Genomic DNA, 22740 nt, shown 5'->3' with positions numbered 1-22740 from the left:
AGGAGAATCCTAATGTACTGATACCAAGGGGGAATTTTTTTTTTTTGTCTTTACAATCTGCTTAGCAATGATTTATTGATTGCCGCTTCCACCCTCACAGAGATTACCGATCCTTTTTGGGAAATCAGATTTTCACACCTTTCACGGGTGTGTATGTGGCACAGGTCTCCAGAGGCGATGTGAGGGGAAACTGACTTTGAGGAGCAGCTGCGGCGTCACTCCTCTGCTGCCAATGGTACGTCCAGCAGACAGCTCCTGTGATTCTCTGCCTCTCTTTCCATCTCTTCGTGTAGTTTTGCAATATTTATTGGTTGATAACCTGAGTTTATTTCATATGTGCTCATTCCCTTTCAAACCATTAAAACCCGTGGTCCACTTTCATTCCATAAGCATGCGAGAGCCCCTCTAAGGCATAAGCATCTCATAGACAAAAAAGGAAAATAATAAAAACAACCCTTGCTCACATAGGAGGAGTCATATTAGTGGACCGAAAGCTTTGATGCTCCAGAATGTCAGCTCCGTGGATCGATCCGGCAAAAACACACACACACACACCTGACCAATCAGAAGCGCCTGGCTGTTGTGGACCTGCTGGGCACCACGGTTTACAAGCTTCAAAGAGCTCCTTTTAATACACTGCTTTGATAGCCCTCAGCCTTCACTGACCCACCGACCATCCACTGGGGAGCATTTTAGCTTTAGTGGAGGAGAGAGCCATAACGGCTGATCATATTAACGAGCTCCAAAAAAATCAGCTAAAGTTCTGACTATTATCACTCGCTCTTCCAAAAGCGTACACAAAATAATTTGATTACCTACTTTGACAGATGAAGTAATGCAGATGCACGTCTTTGTGTGTAAATCATAGACATTATTGACCTGTATAATAAACATTTGCATGCATAAGAAGCTTTTGCTCTATTTTAAAAAAGGAATACAAGGAGTTATTTAAATTTAGTAAAGGATACGTAGGTGAACAGTTTGGTTAATAACCCTAAGGGGGAGACAAATCATCATCTACCAAGCTTTATTAGACATCAGCAACTCAGAGTGGTAACCTGCAGCAAATTCACAGAAATATATTGTTTCGTGAATATTGGTTATTGTTATGTGCTTAGTTGTTTGAAAACACTTCTATTTATCAATTTTAGGATGTCTTTAAATAGTCAAATCAATTCTGTACTTTTGAGATGAGGCAGTGCAAAATATAACATCAGTATCTCAGTTTTCTGTTGTAGCTTTTGTTGAAATTTCTTTAAAAGCAAACCCCAAAATGTTACTATTTACTACATACATTTATGACGATACATCCTTTTATCATTTTGTAGTGTTTATGGCTTTGCATCGAGCAAGTCTTGTGGTTGTAAACGTATCAAGAGCTGTGATTTATTTGGTTTCAGCAAAACACAAACAAGTAATTATTTTTACAGTAGCTGCTAGGTCATTCAGATCTACCAAGGCTAATCACTTTTTACTGCCTACAGGTATTTATTTACCAAGCCTCCATCGTTAAAGTAAAAGAGACATGTACAAAATGACATGTAACACGAATTATCTCAAACTATAACAGAACAATGCAAACTGATCAGTTAATATTTAAAACCCGAAGCTTACATCGCAGTTAAAACAAAATGTTCAAAAGAACCATGAATATGTCTCTGGTTTTTAATGTTCAGAAGCCGTCCTAAATTCATACTTGTTTTTTTTTTCTAAGCAGATCTACATTGTGCTGTCTGAAGAATAAGAAGGCTAACCTCTGAGTGAGTTATAGTTTTAATGTGTAAAAAATGCTTATTTGCATATTCTTAATTTATTTTAATCCACTCATAACGAAAAATCAGGAAAAGGGAAAACACTACTTTTTGTTATATTCCTTAGTTTTAAAGTAATAAGTTTAAAAAAGGGGAAAAAAGTGTTTTGAAGTAATATTCAATTTGTGAATAAAGAAAGAAAAATATTGTTTATTTTAAATGCTAACAGTTTTTTCTTTTACCTCATTTTTTTCCACCTTTTGGAGTCTGTCAGGAAGAGAAATGCCAACATTAGTGAGGTACCACCACACTCCTGATTTGATAAAATAAGGGAAAAAGATGGAGGGATGGACAGAAAGGAACCTGCCCTTCTCTGAAGTGTCAGTAGCTTGTTTATTCTCTTTTTCATTTGCTTCTAGAGCAAAGATTCCCATTTTTTTAGCCATTAAAACAGCTTCTGATTAATTAAAATCATCAGCTTTATACAAATGCAGTTCCTTATTTTCATCTTTTAATCGCAACTTTTGTTGTACAATTTAATTATATGTTAAATTTCATTTTAAGTTAGATGAGTGGAGAAGATACATTTCTGGCATTTCCTGGTAACACGGAGGAGAAATAGAACATGGGAGCTGTAAACACTAAATATTTATATGAGAGATCACTGACTAATTTTAGTACAGTTATAGTCAATATATTTTTTTTGCTTGGTCACGTCCTGAAGTCCCTCAGCCATGCAATGCCCCTCACCTTGCAGCAGCACTGTTAGGACCACCAGCTCTCAGCACCGTTATCTGATGACACTCAAGATTTTGCTAACTGTCCTGCCAATGGAGGTATTAGGCGAGTGGGAGGCAGAGGGGGACATCAAATGTTTTTTCTTGTCTTTGCAGCCTGAGCTGTGGTCACACTGAGTGAACAGAGAAGTACTAAGACAAACCCTCGCCACCATTTCCAACAAACCCTCCTCAGCACACATTCAAGCTTGTATTTATTGCCTAATTAGGGGTTTCAGGTTAAGCTTTAAAAAATGAAGCTATTCCATTACATGTCCACCACTTACACCCAATGATGCATTTCCTTGTGTTTATTTTTGAAAATATAGTTATATAATTAGCTACATTAGGCTTGAAACTTAATGAAACGAAAACAACAAATGAGGTGACATGATTGCAAATAGATAAAAGCTGACTTTTTGAAATAATTATCTGCTGCGTAAGATGGTGAGAGATGAGTTGCCCTCTTATCCTGGAGCCTCAGAGGCCAGGGGAAGATTAGAGCTCTGATCTCATTCCCAGCACTTGTTTGGAGTCTGTCAGGAAGAGAAATGCCAACATTAGAGAGGTACCGCCACACTCCTGATATGATGAAATAAGGAGAAAAGGGAAAAAGATGGAGGGATGGACAGAAAGGACCCTGCCCTTCTCTGAAGTGTCAGTAGCTTGTTTATTCTATTTTTCATTGTAGCTGCTAGGGCAAAGATTCCCATTTTTCCTTTATTCTTTCCCCCACCTCCTGACAAAAACCACAGCTCTCATTTTTTATAGGTCTTGCAAACTCTCATGCCCCAGTGAAAATTACATTGTGAAACGGTAGAAATTTCAGGGCTGCCTGTGCTCTCCGCTGTCCCTCTGAGCTTTCAAACAGTCAACAGACTGTGAAGAATAAATAATAAAAAACTATTGATTATTTTGATGACTGCAAGATTCAATTAGGTATTAATTTTGCCCTCCAGTGGACCTATCAAGCAACTCAAAGGGGAAGGAGGCAGGAGGTGGGGGTGGCCCCGGCTGCATGCAGAGTGCGGCCGAGCTCAGACAGAGGGGAAAATGTGTTTACCTCGGCGGGCAGAGCGGTGCATTGATGTGCAGTGTCCCACATTTAAGTGCTCCACAAATGAAGCCCTGATGACAAGTGACATTGTTACCAGGGATATGAGTATTGACCAGTCGGCTCACGTTTTGTAATGACAGCTTAAACTACTTCTATTGATTAACATTTTCATAGATTATCATGTGTCATATCAGAAAGGGCAGATTCTCGTGATGGGCACATTAAAAGGGCCCCTCTGGGTAGCAAATCATCGACCACCCTGACCGACACAGGAGGCCGTTGATAGGTGCAGGGCTAAGACAAGGCGCACCCCCTCTTCTTCCTTTTTGTGCATATAAATGTGCTGGTCACCTGCTCTCTGCTTAGACATATTTAGGTTGGACTTGATTCATAAATAAGAAAAGGGACCGTAGTTTTGCTGCTCTGTGTCTGCACCTCAGAGCCTGAGGTGTGGTGAACACTGTCTGAGGAGCTTTCTAGTCAGGAGACACAAGGGGGAAGAGACAGAGGGAGTAGAAACGGGAGGGAGAGCCTGTCTATGAGGGAGAGAAAAGGGAGGAGGTGACATCTCTGGGATTTTTTTTTTTTTCTTCTTCTTCTTTTTTTTTGGAGGTTACCTCAGGCTTGAACCTGTGGTCGCCATATAGAGAGAAAGGTTGAGGAAGCTGCCTCTAAATCAGAAGGAAGTACATTATAGCTGGTCCGTATCCTGTGGTGGCATGTTTTAGCTGCAGTTTCACTGATTTCTTTACTAGGGCTTTCTAAAACTTCTTTTTATCCATTTTCTTCCGGAGCTGGTCGAGGTAAGGGAAATTCTTACAACAGCCTTTTAGAAAGTTTCTTTTGAGTAATTTAAAATGTAAAAATATATGAACCTACTGTAATGTATTTAAGATGTTTAAACCTTTTAATACAACTTAAAATGGAAAGTTTTTTACATTTTCAGAGATGATGTTTTCATTGTTTTATGTACGCTGTTTGTTCTTGTTTCTTGTTAAAAGATGAAAATACTCAAATGAAAAAATTTAGAAGCATAAGTTCACTTCATGTTTTGTTTAAATCAGGCCTTAGGTTCATGTTGGCTCAAACGCTGATGTAAGATGCTGCGTTTAATTTAATTTTATGCTCCCAATTTTGTTAAAATTGATATATTCATTTATATGTACTTTTGCTCATATATTTCCTTAAAATGCAGAATTTGAATCACTTCATTTATCTGCCTGCGAACCTCATTGTGGGTTGCTGTCAGCTTAGTGTTTGCTGAAGATGAGGAACATGTCAGTAGTGATGAGCCCCTTGGAGATGGATGTATCACCTTTTTAGGACTGCAGGGTATAATGGTAAAGCCACGCGATCCGTAACAGTTCTTCACCAGGCAGCAGCCAGCAGTATCAGCGGGATAGCACCAGGCTCAGATAAAAGAGGGGAGCTGAGGAGGGAGGGAGCAGTAGAGAGAGGGAGAATGATGAGTGAGCAATAGGAAGGAGAAGCTGGGTAGAGAGAGAGTGAGTAGAGACATACAGAGGGAGTCGCTGAGGGTGAAACGCTGAAGCACATCTAACCAGGGGCATTTTTTTTTTCTTTTTTTTTTCTCCACTCTGTTTCCCACCTGGGCTCTCGGCTCCCTCCAGGATCCAATGATTACAGGGCAGCTGAGCAAGCCGCTGCTCTCCCTGCGCAGCGACATGAGCGCGGCAGAACTCCGAGCGGACGACAAAGTGGCCACCCCAGACAGCGATTTGAACGACGAGCCCCTGCTCCTGCCCTCTGAGGCCACGGACAGAGAGGGCACTCCCAACAAGCTTTATGGTAAGTCCATTAAAACCTCCCATCTGTTCCTTTCGTACCACAAAGCTGCTGGCTGAGAACAGAGGTCTGCTCGAGGCAGCAGTGAGTGGAAACAGGAGCTTCCAGAGGTGGGACAGGTGTGAGGAAGTCAGCCAACGAACTAAGTGCCAGAATGAGCAAGTTTGACTCTTTTCAGTGCTTTGATATGTTAGTGTAGAAATTTGTGTTACGCTGTTTCTTGCTCTTACAATATTTTAAATCACTCCCTCTCTGCACTGCTACAGTTTGATATAATTAAATTGTCCACAGCCAAAAGCAGCATTCAGCTGCACTAAATTATAATCACACTGTCACTCCTTAATACATCCTCAAATTTTTAATGTTTATATCTAAAGAAAGTATTTACATCTTGTAGTTGCAACTTTGCACAAGTCTTTCTTTCATAAAATTCTTTGAAAAGTTTAACTGGCTTGTAAAAATCTAATTTTACCCATCAGTAAATTCTGCTTTAAGTCTGGCTGCACAAGTCTAGTGAAGTTTACCTCTATTATGTATATCTTCTCTTTACAAACTTTGATAAATATAATTTAAATATTAGCCAAACTAATAAAACCCCCTGCAATGGACTTAGTGCTGCGAGCAAAAAAAACTAAACAACAAAATTGTTCTGTATCAAGATCTTTCATTCACAGATAATTCATTATTAATTATCTGTTACGACTAAAGTTTTATTTTCATATATTGTTGATTTTGTACAATAGAAAATGTATTCATAATTACAATATTTCAGCACCATTACTCTTATTGTTTTTTGACGTTATCTCTTTAATTAGTTGTTAATTAGGTGTTTGTGTCTAGATGCATGTATTTTTTTATAATTAAAAGTTTCAGTCATGTGGACTAATTCAATTACTGAGGCTCGTTAGGAATCAATAAACACACAGATTGAAAAAATATTATTAATTTAATAGATTCTTTCATTTAAACTTGCAAATAAAATGATAATTTAATGCTTAATCTTTTATTTTACAGTTTTTTATTAGAGACCCAACAAATTGAAAGTTTTTATTTATCTAAAATATATACACACACACAATATCTAATGTTTACATACATATATGTGACACTACTCAATAATGTTGAATGCATTATATTTGCTTGATTGCAGAAAATTCTGTTTGAATTAATACTTTAGTTGTCTATTTTAATGTGTTCTCATTTTCATAATTAGTACCTTTTATTCACCTTCATATGCCAGTTATTTACAAGTGTTTTTTTAAACTGAATTTCAATAGAAGTTGTTTAACGAGAAACAACAAAATTGTGAAACTGAATTTAAACAACCCCAAATTTCTTTTAGCTCAATTATTGTGTTTTGTTGTTCATTCTAGATTATTGTTATATATTATTGCAGTGTTTATATGGATGCATCATAAAAAATAATAAGACCTTTACTGTCTTAAGATTTAGATTTTGAATAATATAGTTTTCATGTCAGCTTGTAATGGTCTGATTGGAAGTTGTGTCGATGCCTGCTCTCTGAAATGTGTTCATGAATCAGAGATTTTGGTACATTAATACTTTTATAATGTTGTTTTGAATTTACAGTGTAATAAATTGTGCAGTTTTGTCTTATTTGTCAAGGTTTAATAAAAGTAGTTCAAGTGTTTTGTATAAATCATTCTCTAACTGTGTGTGTTGCCTTGAAAGTAGCAGAAAATATGACAAAGTTCCCATTGAGCTGGCACAAAATAAAATCACAATTTGGAGGTGGGGAAAGCCAGATATTACTCTCTAATCTGTTAGATTTTAGCAGACTTTTAAATTCTCCTCTCAAGAAGAACCTCAGGCTAGTCCTCCAAACAAGGACTGCACACTGTAGGATTGATCTGAAAAGCGTTGCAATTTGGTATAATAAGCATCAACTTTCTCTTTCTTTCTTCCTTTTTGATCACTTTTTATCTGACTCCTCTCCTGTTTCTCACTTGCTGCCTTTTGTTTCTCCTTTTCTCTCTCTCACACATTTATGACATTAAATACTTAACTTTCTTTTTTTTAACCTACCTGCATTTGTTGTTCTTTAATTGAAAAACAGCCCTGGAATAAGTCATATATTTCCATGATGTCTGGAAACATGATTGTAGGAAGTTTTTGTTGGACATTAACTTGATGTTTGCTGATGGACTGTGGTGGTTCTGCGTGTGGGCGCTGTGAGTTTTGGGCGATGGTTGTCTCTGCCTGGTGGCAGAGCCTTGGGCTGTGCCAGCAGCAGGTCTGGTTTTGGAGCCGCTCCACAGATGAGTTGTGAAGCAATAGCGGGAAGATGTTGCAGAGTCGTGACCTCTGCTGGCGGGTACAGGGCGGAGGAAGAGAGGGAGTGTCGAGGAAGAGAGACTCAGCAATTCTCTTTATTTAAAAGCTTCCAGACTCAAGAGAAAGCTGTGGCGATACATTTTGGGAAATCGGGGTTTTGTCTCCTTTTTGCAAAGGCTGTTTTTGTGAACTTTGGGGGACATTTCGAAGAGTTTCCCATTCTGAGCTGAAGTTAACGGATTACCTGCAATGTGTTAAATCCAATCTATGAAGCTTTTCCAAAACATCAAAATGTAAAACGTGGTGACGCAGGTAAAGGCTGGACATTTTTGATTCAAAATTACTTTAAACTTGCCAGGAAAGATGTTGAAACTATTTTGTCTGTAGAAAAGAGACTTACTCTTTGAACAATTTTTCTTTAAAGTTGGGGTTTTGGAAATTTTATTGACACTAATGAAGTTAGTTTTGCTTGTATCGTGTCTGCAGAAGTTTTACTAAGTTTGCGCCTCACCGTTTCTTATCATCATGATTGCCAGACAGAGCAAGAAAAAAAGCCTAAATGAATTTAAACCAGACTTGAGATTGTTTAGTGGTTGTCTTCATGTGGTTCTGAACTGAGCAGAAGCCACAATATTTACATTCCTGTCTTTTTCTGGGATTGTGGTAAGAAAACAAGAGATAATGCTAGACTTTGAATCCTCACACTGTTCAGATAAAAAAAAAATCTTCAGTACTTTGTTCTCTTTTATGTCTACTAACCAAAAAAACCTCTTTGATTGAGTGCTCCAGTTTCAAGAGTGACAAACACACAAACCAACATGCTTCTGCCATAAAGAACTAAAAAAGACTCTGATAGCTTCAAGGAAAATAACTTAATTTGTTCCTCTAAAATGTGATCTAAACTGAAAAAGCTGCTCTTAAAAGCAGTAATTTATTATGGCTACACACTATTCACAACCACAAACTATAGGACAAAACCTTCTGAGTACAGTGTTCTTGCTATTTTGTTTAAATAAAATTTGTCTGCAAGTTAAATTTTAAGCATATAAGCATTGCAAATAAGTGTTAAATTGGCCTTACGTGTGCTTTTATAGTTAGTCTGCCACAGCTTTGGATCCTCACAGAGTATTTAGCATTAGTGGCGTGAAACTGTTTATACAGTAAGTGTCAGTATGAGAAAGAGAAGTCACCCCGTTGTAGACAGTCGTAGTGCTCTTGTTTTCTACAGTGTATTGTCAACCTTCTACAGCCTCAACATGCTTACTGCAGTGGTGAAAGGGTCATTCTCCTAAAAGCTTGCCTGTGCAAATACTCTTCCACTTCAGGTAACAGGGGCTACGAGGCACCACAAACATCTCGCTGCCTTGTATTTATTCCAAGTAGAAGTGGACATTAGGTGGGAAAGCTGTGGTTAGTGGGGCAAGCAATTTTTTTTTTCAAAGGACGAGATGGTGTGGATGCCTACAGTTTCTGTCTTCTCTTCTCAAGCAAATCTCCCCCTTTCAGACATCAACAGACAAGATAATAAGACACTCAGAGCACAATTCTGTATTATATTCAGCAACCAAAGACTCATCTCTTGTCAGTTTGCATTTACTCTCCCAAGGATGTGACGCTTCTATCATCATGCTGTCAAAGAGAGCCAGGCTGGAAAGACAGGAGCACTCATTTCATACACTTACTGTCTGCATGAAATGGTCTGCACTTATACGGATTCTGCCAAAATGATGGTACATTTTCACAAAGGTCACCTAGAGACCCCCCTTCCCAAAAGAACAAAATGAATCTTCACTGGTTCCCAGTATTGGAGGTCAAAAAAAAAGTGCAACTCACATGGCACAACTGCTCCTATAGTTTTTTTTCCCCAAACATATATAGCCTAATTTACAGACTGTGCTCTTGAGTTGTAAAATGAATTTCAAATGGATTATTTAGCACATTAGCAACATCTTGTAGTTTTAAACTTATTTTAAAATGCAAAAGTTTTATCAAACATTTAATTTTGTGATGCCAGTATCGCTTAGATGCAAAAGTTTGGCAACCTTAAAGTAAAAAAAGGTTAAAGGGACAGTTGATTGACTTATTGAAGTCCCTTTCTGTGAAAAGGATATAAACAAGTAATATCTTACCTGTTGTAGATAGCTCTTCTTCTTAGTTTGAAGTTATAGAATTGAATTCTGATTGGCTTGACAAGCTAACCACTAGTCTGATTTAGGTTGACTGAAGTCATCTCAAAACAACTTTATTCTTAAACCTTTACATCGCTGTCAATTTCACATTGCATGGCTGCTCTGACAGAATTATTAGGATATTTCTGCCTGAACTTCTGTAGCTGTGTGTCTAAATAGTTTTGTAATGCAAAAGTGACAATAATAGAAAGGTTTATAAAAGAGCATTTGCATGAACGTATATGATTTTGTTTTTAAATATATATATATATTAGATTGGAGCTGCTTTATGACAATAGCAATCCCCTTTGGTCTTTGCCTCTCTTGGACTAGCCATTAGCTCATGAATCCAGTCAATTCCCTTTCTCCAAACTTTATTTCAAAGACCATTAACCCTTTCAACAGCACCTCATTTTAAAAGATCTGAATTGTCACTTTATTCTACATACATTTACGTGTTACGTTTTTGAAGGACTTGTAATAAACAATATTTTTCCACAGTGCAGTGATTGTACGGACAGATGGAGCTTCACACTAAAAACAATTATGCTTCAATCAGAAATTAGAAATACTGTCCCGTTTGATTTGTTTTGCTTTTAGAAAATCAGTTAATTTCACAGATTTCTTGCTTATTTACATGCTTGGTGCCAGTTCATATGTTGGATATTGAACTTTCTTTTCCGTTAAAATCTCTCATATACACGTCGCACAGAGACACACCAACACACACCGCTGGAGGCATGAGCTCTTATTATTTTTGTGTAATCAGCTTAGTGAGAAAGATGCATGGTGGGATAGGCTGCTTGCTGATGCAAAGAGCCTTCTAATGTTGTGTGGTGAGGTTAAGTAATAAAGTAGTGCAAACCCACCGTTGAATGGGTCATACTGAGTAAATAAGACTGAATAAAGTAGACCGAGGGGGAACAAGTCTCTCCCCAGGAGGTGGATCTCATTATGAGGATTTCAGCTGTCTGCTCAAACTTGAAAACAAGCTTAATGCATGCCTATAAAGCAGGTGTAATACATTTGCTAATGTGCTTTCAGTGCCCCTGGCTACAGCAACACAATCACAGTATGGAGGACAGAGCGGGAGGATGAGTACAAAGTGGACTTCTTGTTTTCATAACAAACAACAGCAAAGGTCATCTGGTTTTATGGATGCTTGTTTATGCAGAAATTACTTTGAGCAACACGTAAAACTTCAAAATACCTGACAACATGGTGCTCCCCGTTGTTTTTTTTTTGTCTTTAAGGTAAAGAGGATTATTTTTGCCTTGACTAGAAAGAACTCCAAAGAAATGTACATTACAAGCTCTATAGGTGGACAGCTGTGGAGAAAATAAATTGAATTTCACTCTGCGTTTATTTTAGGTACGCACTTTCTTTAAGTTGGGAACTAATTTAAAAAAAAGAAATGTATGTGCAGCATTCACTCTATAACCAATATCAATATGCCTTTCATGTAGAGCTAACAAAGAGGGACCACGTCTACAGGCTTGGGCACGGTCGGTGTTGTTGAGATGTAATTGAAGCTGCAAAGGGTCACATTTTTAGAATAGAAATTACTGTCTTGTCTTTGACTTGTGTGGCGTGAACCAGAGATGCATCCCACAGCCCTTGTGTCCTTCACAAGCCTTTATTATTTATAACGTTCCCTCTTTGAGCAATGACCAGTACTAATGCATAACCTTCTGTCCTTCTGGCTGATTCGCTTCCTTTGAAACCAAAGATTGAGCCAGGAGAGGTGGGTGGATGGTGGATGAGGCAGGGGTGTGGGCAGGAGAAGGGGGGAGAGCTCGTATAGGGGCAGTGAAGATCCAGGCTATCGAGAAGTTATTATGTTTTTTCCCTTTATATCTCAGGATGTGGAATAACACTGTGATGCTTCCTTTCTCTTGAATAGAGTTATAGGCTTCAAAGCAATACTATTTCCTGACGTTCCTCCTTCCATTATTAGTCTGCTCCCCCAGAATAATGTGACGGGAGTGATGGGCCAGGTTGGGGTGTCTTAGCTACATCATTACCACAACAGGGGAATACAGTTACAACTAATACAGTACTTTTCTGAAATAAACTCATTCCTAGATAAACTTTGTTTGGCTCAGGATGAGATATACTTTTGTAGAGCCTGTATAACTCCACAGTGATTAAGCCCGTGCAGCACCGCTGCTGTGATCCATTGTTATTAAACCTCTACGACAGAAGGAATCAGCGAGAAGGGGGGAGGAGACAAGGCTTTGAGGAGCAAAAGGCTAGAAAGTGGGACATGAGCAGCATTAGGGCTGGATAGCCTGGGGGGTCCAGGCTGATGTGTCGGGCATGACATGTGGGTGTCTAGTCCCCCACCCACCCACACACGAACTCCTTCTAAATGTCCTGCAGCTGACCAGACACAATCAAGATTTTTTTTAACCTGTTAACAACTTAAAGATACATGTTTGAAGTTTATTGTAGGGATATGAATATTCTTTTGTTGTTGTTGTTGTTGTTGTTGTTTTGTCTACTTTAGTATTTTTTATAACTCTTAAATACTAGAAGAAATTAGTAAGAAAGTACTTTTTTAGTACTTATTTTTGTACTTAATAGTAATTTATTTACTATTTTCTTAATTTTAGATGGCAAATAATTGCATTTCGGACCCTAAAATCCACAATTTTTAGCATCCTTTTAAGTAATGATCATTTAACTGATTGGAAAATTTATGACTCATTAATAGCTGAATTCCTAATTGTATTAAAACTGCACATAACTTCTAAGATAAAACGTGAAATGTCTGGTTCGGTTACATATTTTCCCGAAGCAAAAGACTTCATAAAATCCCTCACATAAGTGGTGCAGCTACAGAGGTTTGTGTACATTTTGCTTTGAAAAATACTCAGCTTTTGTCACAAAAGCTGTGTTTAAATACAGATAAAAAACAGGTCTGTGACACAGAGCGAGAAGAAGGTCTTTTTCATCACAGAGTTGTGGGCCGCAGGCAGCAGAATCCGATTTACAGCAAATATCATTTAAGTAATTTAGGGGGAAGAGCAATAGTGAAGCAGGCATCCCCTAAAAGGCTTACAGCTCTCTAAAGCTGGTCTTCATCACAGTGCCCCACCTTTGCTGATAGCTGTAAAAGGATAAAGAATATTTTGGATTGTTATTTGCCTCTTTTATCCCTTAGCTAATCAGGTTGACATTGCTTCGGGAATGAGCCGGACACTCGGTAACAGATGTGCTCATGTGCAAAGTGTCCAAAGTCCCCTGTGAGGATGAACACAAAAGCCCTCTTTTCCCCTGTTCCTCTCTCATCTTCCTCTCTCCATCACACCATCCCTGCTTCTTGACCTTTGAAATGGGCATTGCCTCTTCTCACCTATTTACCTCCCTCTGGTCCCTCTTGTGCTTGTGCTGCTTCCAGCTCCACTCCAACATCAAGGGAGAGACAGGTAAGAGCTGCAGCAGAGCACTCTTGGTGTCAGAGAGTGCTCTGCTACCGAGTTTTCCTGAAGACCTGTGGCCGTTAGTGAGAGCTCAAGTGTTGGACACCAGAACCCTTACTGCTGTAAGGATTGTTTGCATGCAGATTCCCCATTGATTCTAACAGTTAACAGATTTTTCCTGCGATTGAATTGCACTATTTTCTGTTTTTTAGATTTAAAACCCCTCACCAGCAAAGACATAAACTTTATTCCATCCATTTTTTTGTTGCCTGTCCTTCCTCTTTGCCTTCTGTCCTCTGAGTCTTCCCTCCTCCGCTTCAGGCTTAATGATCACCTCAGAAATAGTCACAGAACTGCTGAGGTGTAAAATCCTTTCTGTTCATGGCACCACCTCATGTGTAATTCCCTAACTCCATAATTCCACTTTGAGCCAGAATAATGAATGAGATAGATTTTTCCCTCCCCTGTAAGGTCTGCACCCTTGCACGATGAGGAATCAGGTTTTAATGTCGGAGGCCCGGGGAGATTGCCGTGGCCTCTTCTCCCTCTTGCCCCACATTGCACTCTTAATTAAGGAAATGACAGCTCTCCCTGCAGCAGCAGTAGCTATAATGTAGCTAATAGTGTTACAGGCAGACACTCAAAAGTCAGTCTCTGGTGATTTTCTATCCCCAGAATCACTATTGACCTCTCCCAAGCAGCCTCTCCACCTTAGCCTCTAAACAGAGTATTACTTCGGCCCATAGGGAGCCATCTGACTAAGAGCACCTGGAGTTATTGGCAGCAGATTATGCCCTGTGTTATTGTTGAGGGCTTTGGTGGGGGTAATGAAACTGAGCTAAATCACTGGTGATTTGGGCTCTCTTGCATTCTACAAGGAGTTAACTAAATCACTTTAAAGCTCACACTTAATATTATAGGCAGTTTTCTTCGACGCAGCACTACGACTCGTGTGTAACATTGTGTTGTGGTTTGTATTTCACACCGTTTGAGAGACGAGAATGACAGTGAAATGGTCTGTCTGCCCCAGCTTTTGTAACACCACATCAGCTATCCAAGTGGTATTAGCAAAATCAATGTTCAAACAATCTGGGACAAGTGGTTGTGTATTGATGGAATAAACTTTGTGTATGATGTGGCTTGTTGTCTATCTGGGCCCATCCTTTACGCTCCAACAGCAAACATCAATGCCCTGAATCAACAGCACAACACACTTATGATGACGAAATTTTTAATTTTGCATTTTATTTGCCTTCTATTTACCACCGCTGCAGTCATTTTACCCAGTAGACAATTGAGGATGTGATTAAAGCATGATTATAAAATCTTATTAAATGTAGAATTATATTTATGGATTGGATTTCAAAAGGAAAAAAATGACCGACAGCATCTTAATAGCAAACACATGCACTCAGCCAGACATTTTCAAAAGGCCCATTATAAAAATGGGGGCTGGCTGTTTCATTCTGAATAGCCTGAATCGTTACCGGGCCCCTCTCCGTACATTTGACAACTTACATAATGCATTTCCACTAAAATAGCTTAAGTGTTAAAGCTTCTTTTATGGACAAAAATTGATTCATAAATGCACCGAGGCGAAAGCTAACGTGAACACAAAGCTTTCAATAACACCATTTCATACAGACTGTCAATGTACGAAGCGGTTGCATTAGACAAGGTGGCATGCTGATTGCTTTATGAAATCCAGGCTAATTGTTTAGTGGTGTAGTCCTTGGGGCACCCTGCATTAAGACAGGCCGAATGAAGTCAAATAAATATAGCTCTTAGCACCCCCCTTCACACACACACACACACACACACACACACACACACACACACACATAAAGGCCTTCAGCCTTGTGTTGCATTGAAAGTCGCTCTCCAGTGGCCACTTTGGTGATCAATGAAAGAGAATTCATTTGGCAGTGGATATTGGCAATACTTCTATGACACAAATCACATCAAATCGGACCCTGCACCCTCTAATAAATATAATTAGTTCACTTACATAAAATAGTATTTTCACTGGAAATGTCATGTTACTATCAGTATGAGTCTGGGTTGAATGAAACTTGTAATCAAGGCCATGAAAACTTACATTTAAGGGATATAAGGTGCTTTATTTGATCAGAATAAAGTTATGATTTAAAGGGCAACTTGTTCTGTTACAACAGCTGCTCAGGAAATTTTAAAAGAAGAGCTGTAGCCTGAATGTCCTACATAAATGTAAAGCTATGCTGAATCCGAGTCGCCTGTTCTTTCATCCGTTTGGCCTCTTCTTTCATCTCTCTTCACATCAATATATCCATTCATTCCATTTTATCCACTGTGTGACCTGTGTATATTCACCACATCAAAGGAATGTATTTTGAGTAAAGGTTTGATCGAGATATTTACTTTCCCCCCCTAGTCTGTATGCAGTATTAATCTCTATCTGGAAATGCATTAGAGAATCATTCACGTTTGATAAGTAGATTTTTTTTTTAAAGAAAGGTAAAGCAAAGCATGTACAAAGATTCTAGTAATAAAAAAGGAGTGAAGATGGACTCCCTGGGTACTTCTGCAGTCATCTGTTTAATATGGTTAAAGAAATTACACAGATCCTTCGGGGAAAGATGTGCATGTGTATTTATTTATTATTGATTTTTTTCTTCAGTGATAAACATGTTAACTTTACAGATATTTGCAAGGGGATGAAGCCGTCTAAGTTATCGTAAAATGATGTGATGAAAGGCATCAAGAAATCGTTACTCAGTAGGTCTCCCTCGCTGCTTATCAGATAAAATACATTATTCACAGCCAATATCTTAACTTAAATCATCAGCCTTTTTGTCTGGAGCTTATTGATGATTTTCTTTAGATATGCTCTTTTGTTATGAGTTGAAAATCCTCATTTTGCTAATTGACTTTGTTATGATGGCAATTGGATAATTTGCTGCCTTAAAGCTGCACAGTAGCACTGCTGGGTTTATTATTGTTATCACAATGCAGCAGCTGCATTTTGAGAGCCGCTTTTGAGATTGTTTGAAACTTAAGATCCCTGTAAATAAAATAGGATAGAGAAAGAAATGATTTGAATCTGATAACATCCAAATGTCAAGAATAACTGCTTAACAGACACAATATTGGTGATAAAATCTCGTTCAGTAATGATGTTTTTAAATGTATTGAGCTTAAATCTTTAGCTTCACATTGACTCCAAAACAGCCATAAAACTGTTCTGATGTGCTCGGATTGATCTTAATTCCAGATACTGAGTGCACAGGGTGGAGCCAGGCATAAAGTGATCTGTAATGGGTGAAATAATTGGTGAAAAGAGACTGGGTTGTCAAAACAGTGCAGGCGTTGTGAGGCTGATAAGCGAGAGGATGTGGACCTTTATCGAGAAGCAGGGCCATCGAGCCAGAGGTAGAAACCAGCTAAAAAAGCAGGCTTCCCCTTGGGCTTTCACATCAACCATCAAATGCTTAAGGTTCATTCGGTAGGTCACGTCATTCACCAATTATTTGGATTTTATGCAAAGATGAAATGATTTTAGTTGGCGGAGAGGAGTTTAAAATGTACTACATAAATATACTTGACAGGCAATGAGATCTTGTTGGCAAGACCTTTGAATAGAAAGGTTCTCATGAGGAACCAGAAACCACTGCGTGCCGTGTATGTTTAACCAAAATAACCTTTTCACCCATGTATAAAAAGGCACAATCCACATGGGATTTGTTCTTCTTTGAAAGCTGGGGTATTTCATTTAAGAAAATCAATCTTGCAGTGGAGATGTGATTACATTTTTTTTAATTCTGTGCCAACATTGTGTGATTTAACAATGTTTTGTGGCCTTCAAATGCATTTCTGTCGTATTTGGCTTGATTTTATCTACAAAATAGATTTTACTCAGGAGGAAGAGTCGTTGAGTGAGGAAGGCAGCACTTTTAAGGAGCGGTTCTGTTGACTTTGTGTGAAGTTTCTGAATCTTGCGAAACTGGGTCACTCCTACTAAAGCACAGATTGCATGTCACCCTTTTGCACAATTATCACCTCTGTGCTTTTAAAATAAGTCATTGTTAGTGCAGCCGTAAACTGACTGGATGAGGCTCATGTCTGAGTTGTAAAACATTTAATTTAAATATTTATTATCCAAAAAGAAGGTTCCTTTAGTTAACTATATGTTGGCCAGTTCCATAAAACCTCTACAACACTTAGTGCTCATTTTAACTTTATATAGTTTTCATACCTTGAGGAAAGGCAAATCTTCTGTTTTACACTCTGTAGAAATGCACAAATTCCCCAGCTCTCAATGACATTTATTTACTTGTAAAGTAAATAAAAACCACTGCTAATCAAAACAAAATAAAAGTAATAAAACTAAAGGTATTTATAAGTAAAACATGTTACTGAATCCTGTATGGAAACACTTGGCATGATTTTTGTCCAGCAGTATCCTTCTTACTTTAAGCACAAACCAAAAGAAATTAAAACGTGTGAGACATTTCTCATACTTTAGAAAGATGCCATATTTTTTTCACAGAAACAGCACAGGAAAATATGTTCACTAGATGTAAAGTTCACCCTGCTGCTCCTTGCTCATCAGTCAAGAAAAAGTCCAAATGCTTCTAGTGTACAAGCATTTATTCAAATAACTCTTTCATTGTTTTTATTCTGCTCCTTTTTGTTGGCCAGCATGTCATTTCCTACTCAGTGATTGTTCATACAGATACATTTAAGCGTAGCATTGATATAAACATGAAAAGACTCATTACTGTAAACCAGGTAGTGACCTTGTGCTGTAAACAAACCACTGCAATTTCCACCACATGCAGTTTGTGTTTTGTCCTGCATCCTATTATGTTCTATACTGTGACAGTGCATCTGAAGCAGAGAGCCCCCTGATGTGTGGTGCCTATAATAATAGTCATATGCAGGGAAATGTTTTAATGTGGAATGTTTAATCCACATTTTGAGTTACATAAAAATGTTACAATAAATAAAAGATTGCCTACAGGAGGCAAAAAGTTTACTTTCCTTAAATTAAAATTATAACCAAGAGCAAAAAGACAAGCAAAAAATGTCACACTCATGACAATGGAACTGAGTGGAAATGTTTCCAAATGAAAACTTCAAGTCTTAAGTGTTCGAAGGACAACCTCAGACAGATTTGTTCACTCAGTCGTATAAAAAAACTTGAATAATTCCTGAAGAGGAATCTGGGAGTAGATCCACTGAATTGACAGTGTGACAGAGAGAGCGACCTTGCTTATAATAGCACATAGTTCTGCTGGTCTTTGTCTCTGCACCTCACCTTAACCAACTTTTTTTTTTCTTCTTCAAAACCTGAATCCTCTGAACCATGAAACCATTTCATCTCTCTGTCAGCGCTCTTATTTGTAATATTTTTTTGTAAAACGAAAATCAATAGGGGGCCGTTTCCACTGTGTTTACAATTTGTTTTATATTATTTTCAAAGTGTGATCAATTATCAATCTCAAGATGCACTTATCTAACCTAAATATTGCAATAAAGTCTCATTTTTTTTATGTGTATCACACACTATTGTTTTGCCTCTTCTGGTATTTAAGAGCTCTTACAAAAAATTCCTTCAAATTGAGAAAATGAAGCACTCCTAAAGTCTTTGTGTCAACAATGTGGTATTGTGATTTCAGTATTATGGAGGTACAAGTTTAAGGGTCAAATCAGCCTTTCAGAGCTTTTAGAGCAGTCCACACTGGGTTCGCTGCTGAGAGATTATGTGAGATAGGGATTGCTATGATAACCAATCATCTGTGGCCTTTATTTTCCCTGCAGCCATCAGCAAGCTTATTATCATGTCCCTGTCTGCTCCACTCCACTCTGCCCTCATAGCAAACAGGTCTAATTGTGTCTCATAGCTGCAGGCTCAGAACGGAGGAGAGAGTGAGCTTAGATGAGTGATGCTCAGTGATGTAAATGGCTGAATAATATGGCCCCAGCGTTTGTGGTGGAGCTCTATCTCTCTGTGGTAATCTAGGCCATCGGGGACCCGCCAGTATGCATCATCCACCGTCAATGAGTCTCTCTGCTGGTTGGTAATTTATTCAGTGCCACAGTGGTTATTGATAAAGCACTTAAGTACAAATTCCCCCCCTCTTTCCCAGCTGCCCTCCTCTACTCAGTCCTGTAAAATCACAGCGTGGCGCGTCCTCTGTGTTTATCTACTTATAGTGTCTGTGTTGATCTCAGGTTGAATTTTTGTTTACTCTGTTACCTGTGCTTTTCTGCATGGCTCGCTCCATGTCTCTGTTTCAGGAATTCGTGACGGATCAGTTCAGTCTGAGGCCAGCAGCAGTCCCTGTGAGCAGAGTCAGCTGGGCCAGACTCACCCGGGATACCCGCTGGGTCCACAGGTGTGTAGGATAAAATACTCTACACTGCATGTTTAATCTCTGAGAGAAGGAAACCCCTTGGCTGTGTTATTAGTTTCATAAAACTAGTGCCAATAAAGGGACATTTTTACAAAAAAAATTCCATTTGATCCAATATGGGAGATGTATAAATGAAATTAGCAGTTAGCAGCTAGCATCGTTTTCATTAAAGTACACACTGTCAGTAATACTACAATTACAAACTAAGACCGTGGCTGTGGCATCCATCACAAACAATAAAAGAAGCCCTGGCAAGCTGTAACCTGAAGTGCAACTATTAGTGCCTTATTCAAGTATTTCAGTGAGTTATTATCATAAAGATTGACACAGTTGGCAATGCATGGTTAAAACACACACAACTCTGGTGAATCAGAGCAGTGTTCTTCTTACATTAGGTTTTGTCTCCATTACTTTTTCAACCATTGCTGTTAGCTGATAACTTTTTAAAAACTCTGCAGTGAATAAAGACAAATAAATACTTTTGTAACTTTGGATGACCCTTTATTTCTGCTTCTTGAAGACTACATAAAAATTAGAAAACGTGTTCTGAAAATTCGGTAATCACTGACCGATTATGAGTAACTCAGTAATTTTGTTTGGACTCACAACTCCATTACCCATAGTACTATAAATGTAAGTTTAATCTAAAATATTCCAGCTAAAATTATCAATATTAACTACATACAGCTTTAAAAAACACAAGTATTATTTTTTAGGATAATACAGCAGCAAGGTTCTGATTAGCGAATGTACTGACTTCACTAGTTTCATACCCATTACTGCAAAATGCACAGAAAAGAAAAATAAAGTCAGCTGAAATCTCAGAAATTAAACACCTAAAACTGTTATTTTTCAGACATCTTTCTTGCAGTTAGTTGCTGATATTTGAGATGAATTTGTAGGTCAGGTAAAGCATGTTCTACACAAGCAATAAATTCATTTTTCTTGCCTTTCAACAGCAGTTACCGTTACCGGAGTCCACACAAAATAGTTTATTGATTTAAAATGTTTCAATGGCCAAAGTGTTTCTAATCTAACTTCTGAATTCTGCTTTGTTATCATCACTATTATTTCACTGCCACTGTTACCCATATTGCTATTTTCTAGTAATCCACTTTACATCCAATTGTTCAACTGTTGTTCAGTTGTTTGCAGGATGCAGATTCCAAAGAAAGCTAAACTAACATGAAAATTGTTTTAAAAAAAAGAACTAGAAAGCAAACTTAGCTCGAAGGATTTTTGCACAAATCACAACAGTTATAAGTCAAAGATGGCCGCATTCTTAAAAGTTTTAATAGGAAAATTTCTGGTTTAGTCTCCTCGGATCCACATTATTTCAGTGCATGTGTTAAATGAAATGCATAAACACCATCAGTGAATGCTAAAATGTGAAATGCTAAAATATTTAGTCATCATACATCATCCTCAAATGTAATTGAGTTGTGGCACTAATGAGCTGACAATACAGGCTCTGTCAAAACAAGCAGGGCAGCAAAGAGCCTGAGCCTTGTTAATAGCTCAATCAGGCATTGTCCTATCTGATTGGATTTATTGGCCTGCTGCCTCAGTGATGTTTAATGAACATCTATCTCATTAGTGCTGCTCAATGTCACCCCTCAACACACACTCATACACGCACTCACGAAGCATCAGGTTTCCTCCACCCTCTTTAATAAGGCCATTCTCCCTGCACTCACTGTTACTCAATGACAGTCAGTCCTCATCAGGACAGACAAAGGGGGAAACATGAGACAACAGGAGGGCTGTTGAGCTTAGCTGGGCAGGTTGAAAGGGTGAGAAATTCAATTGAAAGAGCAAATCCTCTGTTTAGTGTAGAAAAATATGCTTTTCTGGTTACACATACCTGGTCAAAGATGCTGTTTTGATAATAGATAAGAAAAGAAAAAAAACTCAAGAGGAAAAGCAGCTGAAGCAAGCAGCAGTTTCAGTCTGAGCCTCAGCAGGCGGCTCTCAACAGTCGCCATCTAATATATTAATGCTGTCAGTACAGTCTCTGTGAAGCTAACACTTTTCAGAAACAAAAGCGCTCCGCATGCCATACCCAATTCTCTTGTTCCAGGATCAATATGTTTTGATAGATTCTCGCCCCAGAGCCGGATATTGTTCGAACAACCATTATCTGATGGTAGTTTACCCAACATGAATCTACCTTCTTTCTGTTTCCCAATTGCAGTTAGGATGACAAAAGTCTGCTATCTGTGTGATTATGGGCAATTTCTCAGTGCCAGAGCTGCCAAGCAGATAGAGGGGCCTATTCTCCCCTGATGAGCAGAGAGGCAGGGTACAACATCCAGTCCAGAGTGGGGCTGCTTCCTCTTCCAGAGCTCAACGCTAACCCAGTCTGTGGATCTGTGTGGCCCCTAGGAGACCACTTCTCAGCACTTAGCTGTCAGGTCTGCCAAGCATTGTACAGCAGCTTTATGGAGAGGAGGGCAGAGAGTTTCAGGCCAAAGGGCAGAAAGTGAGCTGCTTGTAGATAAGCAATGCTTTGGATTCTCAACAAACGCTCAAACTGAACTAATTATGTGCGCACTTTGTTTGTTCTTGTCTCAAGTTTTGATGTGCGCATTAACCATTTTCCACCTCATAAACACAGTGACTAAACACCAAAAGCTTCACAAAGATCTTCACTGTACTTTCTCTTGGCAGCTGTCTGCTTCTCCAAAGCTGTCTGTAATGATAAATAAATCAAGACTTCTTCTCATAATTGTAGGATTGTCTTTTAATGCTATTCTCTTCTATGTTAGGCTGTCTTTACTGTCAAGCCGGGCAGTCTCATTTTGTTTGATTCAGAGATGAAATGTTTGAGGAGTTCTTTTGATTGTGCGCGGCTCTTATTTGAGATTAAATGTAGTCAAAAAATGAAAGATTACAAATGTGTCACTTGCAGCTAACAAACATGTCACATGTGTTGGTATCCTTTGAGGATTTTTTTTTTTTTTTTTAACTCCCAAATAATTAATTTGTTTATTTAAATTTAATGGCAGACGTCATTATGAATGCTCTCAGATGCTTCAGTGTCATCAAATCAAATGTTGAGAAGGAG

At 38.5% G+C, this 22740-nt stretch overlaps 1 protein-coding gene across 3 annotated transcripts in view; it reads left to right on the top strand.

The window, feature by feature from the left end:
• Window positions 1-22740, top strand: part of pou6f2 (POU class 6 homeobox 2) — a 69953-nt gene that overhangs the window by 1323 nt on the left and 45890 nt on the right. Inside the window, exons 2-4 of one of the 3 annotated variants that reach the window (XM_025003868.2) lie at window positions 165-235; window positions 5216-5393; window positions 19558-19655. In XM_025003868.2, the coding sequence (XP_024859636.1) occupies window positions 233-235; window positions 5216-5393; window positions 19558-19655 (279 nt within the window). In that variant the 5' untranslated portion in view covers window positions 165-232. Of the gene's footprint in view, window positions 1-164; window positions 236-1716; window positions 1761-3542; window positions 4388-5215; window positions 5394-19557; window positions 19656-22740 lie in introns of those variants that run through there. The other 2 variants (XM_025003870.2, XM_037973224.1) reach the window with 2 other exon arrangements.

The sequence above is a fragment of the Kryptolebias marmoratus genome, linkage group LG21, assembly GCF_001649575.2.
Source record: "Kryptolebias marmoratus isolate JLee-2015 linkage group LG21, ASM164957v2, whole genome shotgun sequence".
Taxonomy (NCBI): domain Eukaryota; kingdom Metazoa; phylum Chordata; class Actinopteri; order Cyprinodontiformes; family Rivulidae; genus Kryptolebias; species Kryptolebias marmoratus.
The sequence above is the reverse complement of the archived record's forward strand: the minus strand, read 5'-3'. Positions and strand labels throughout refer to the sequence as shown.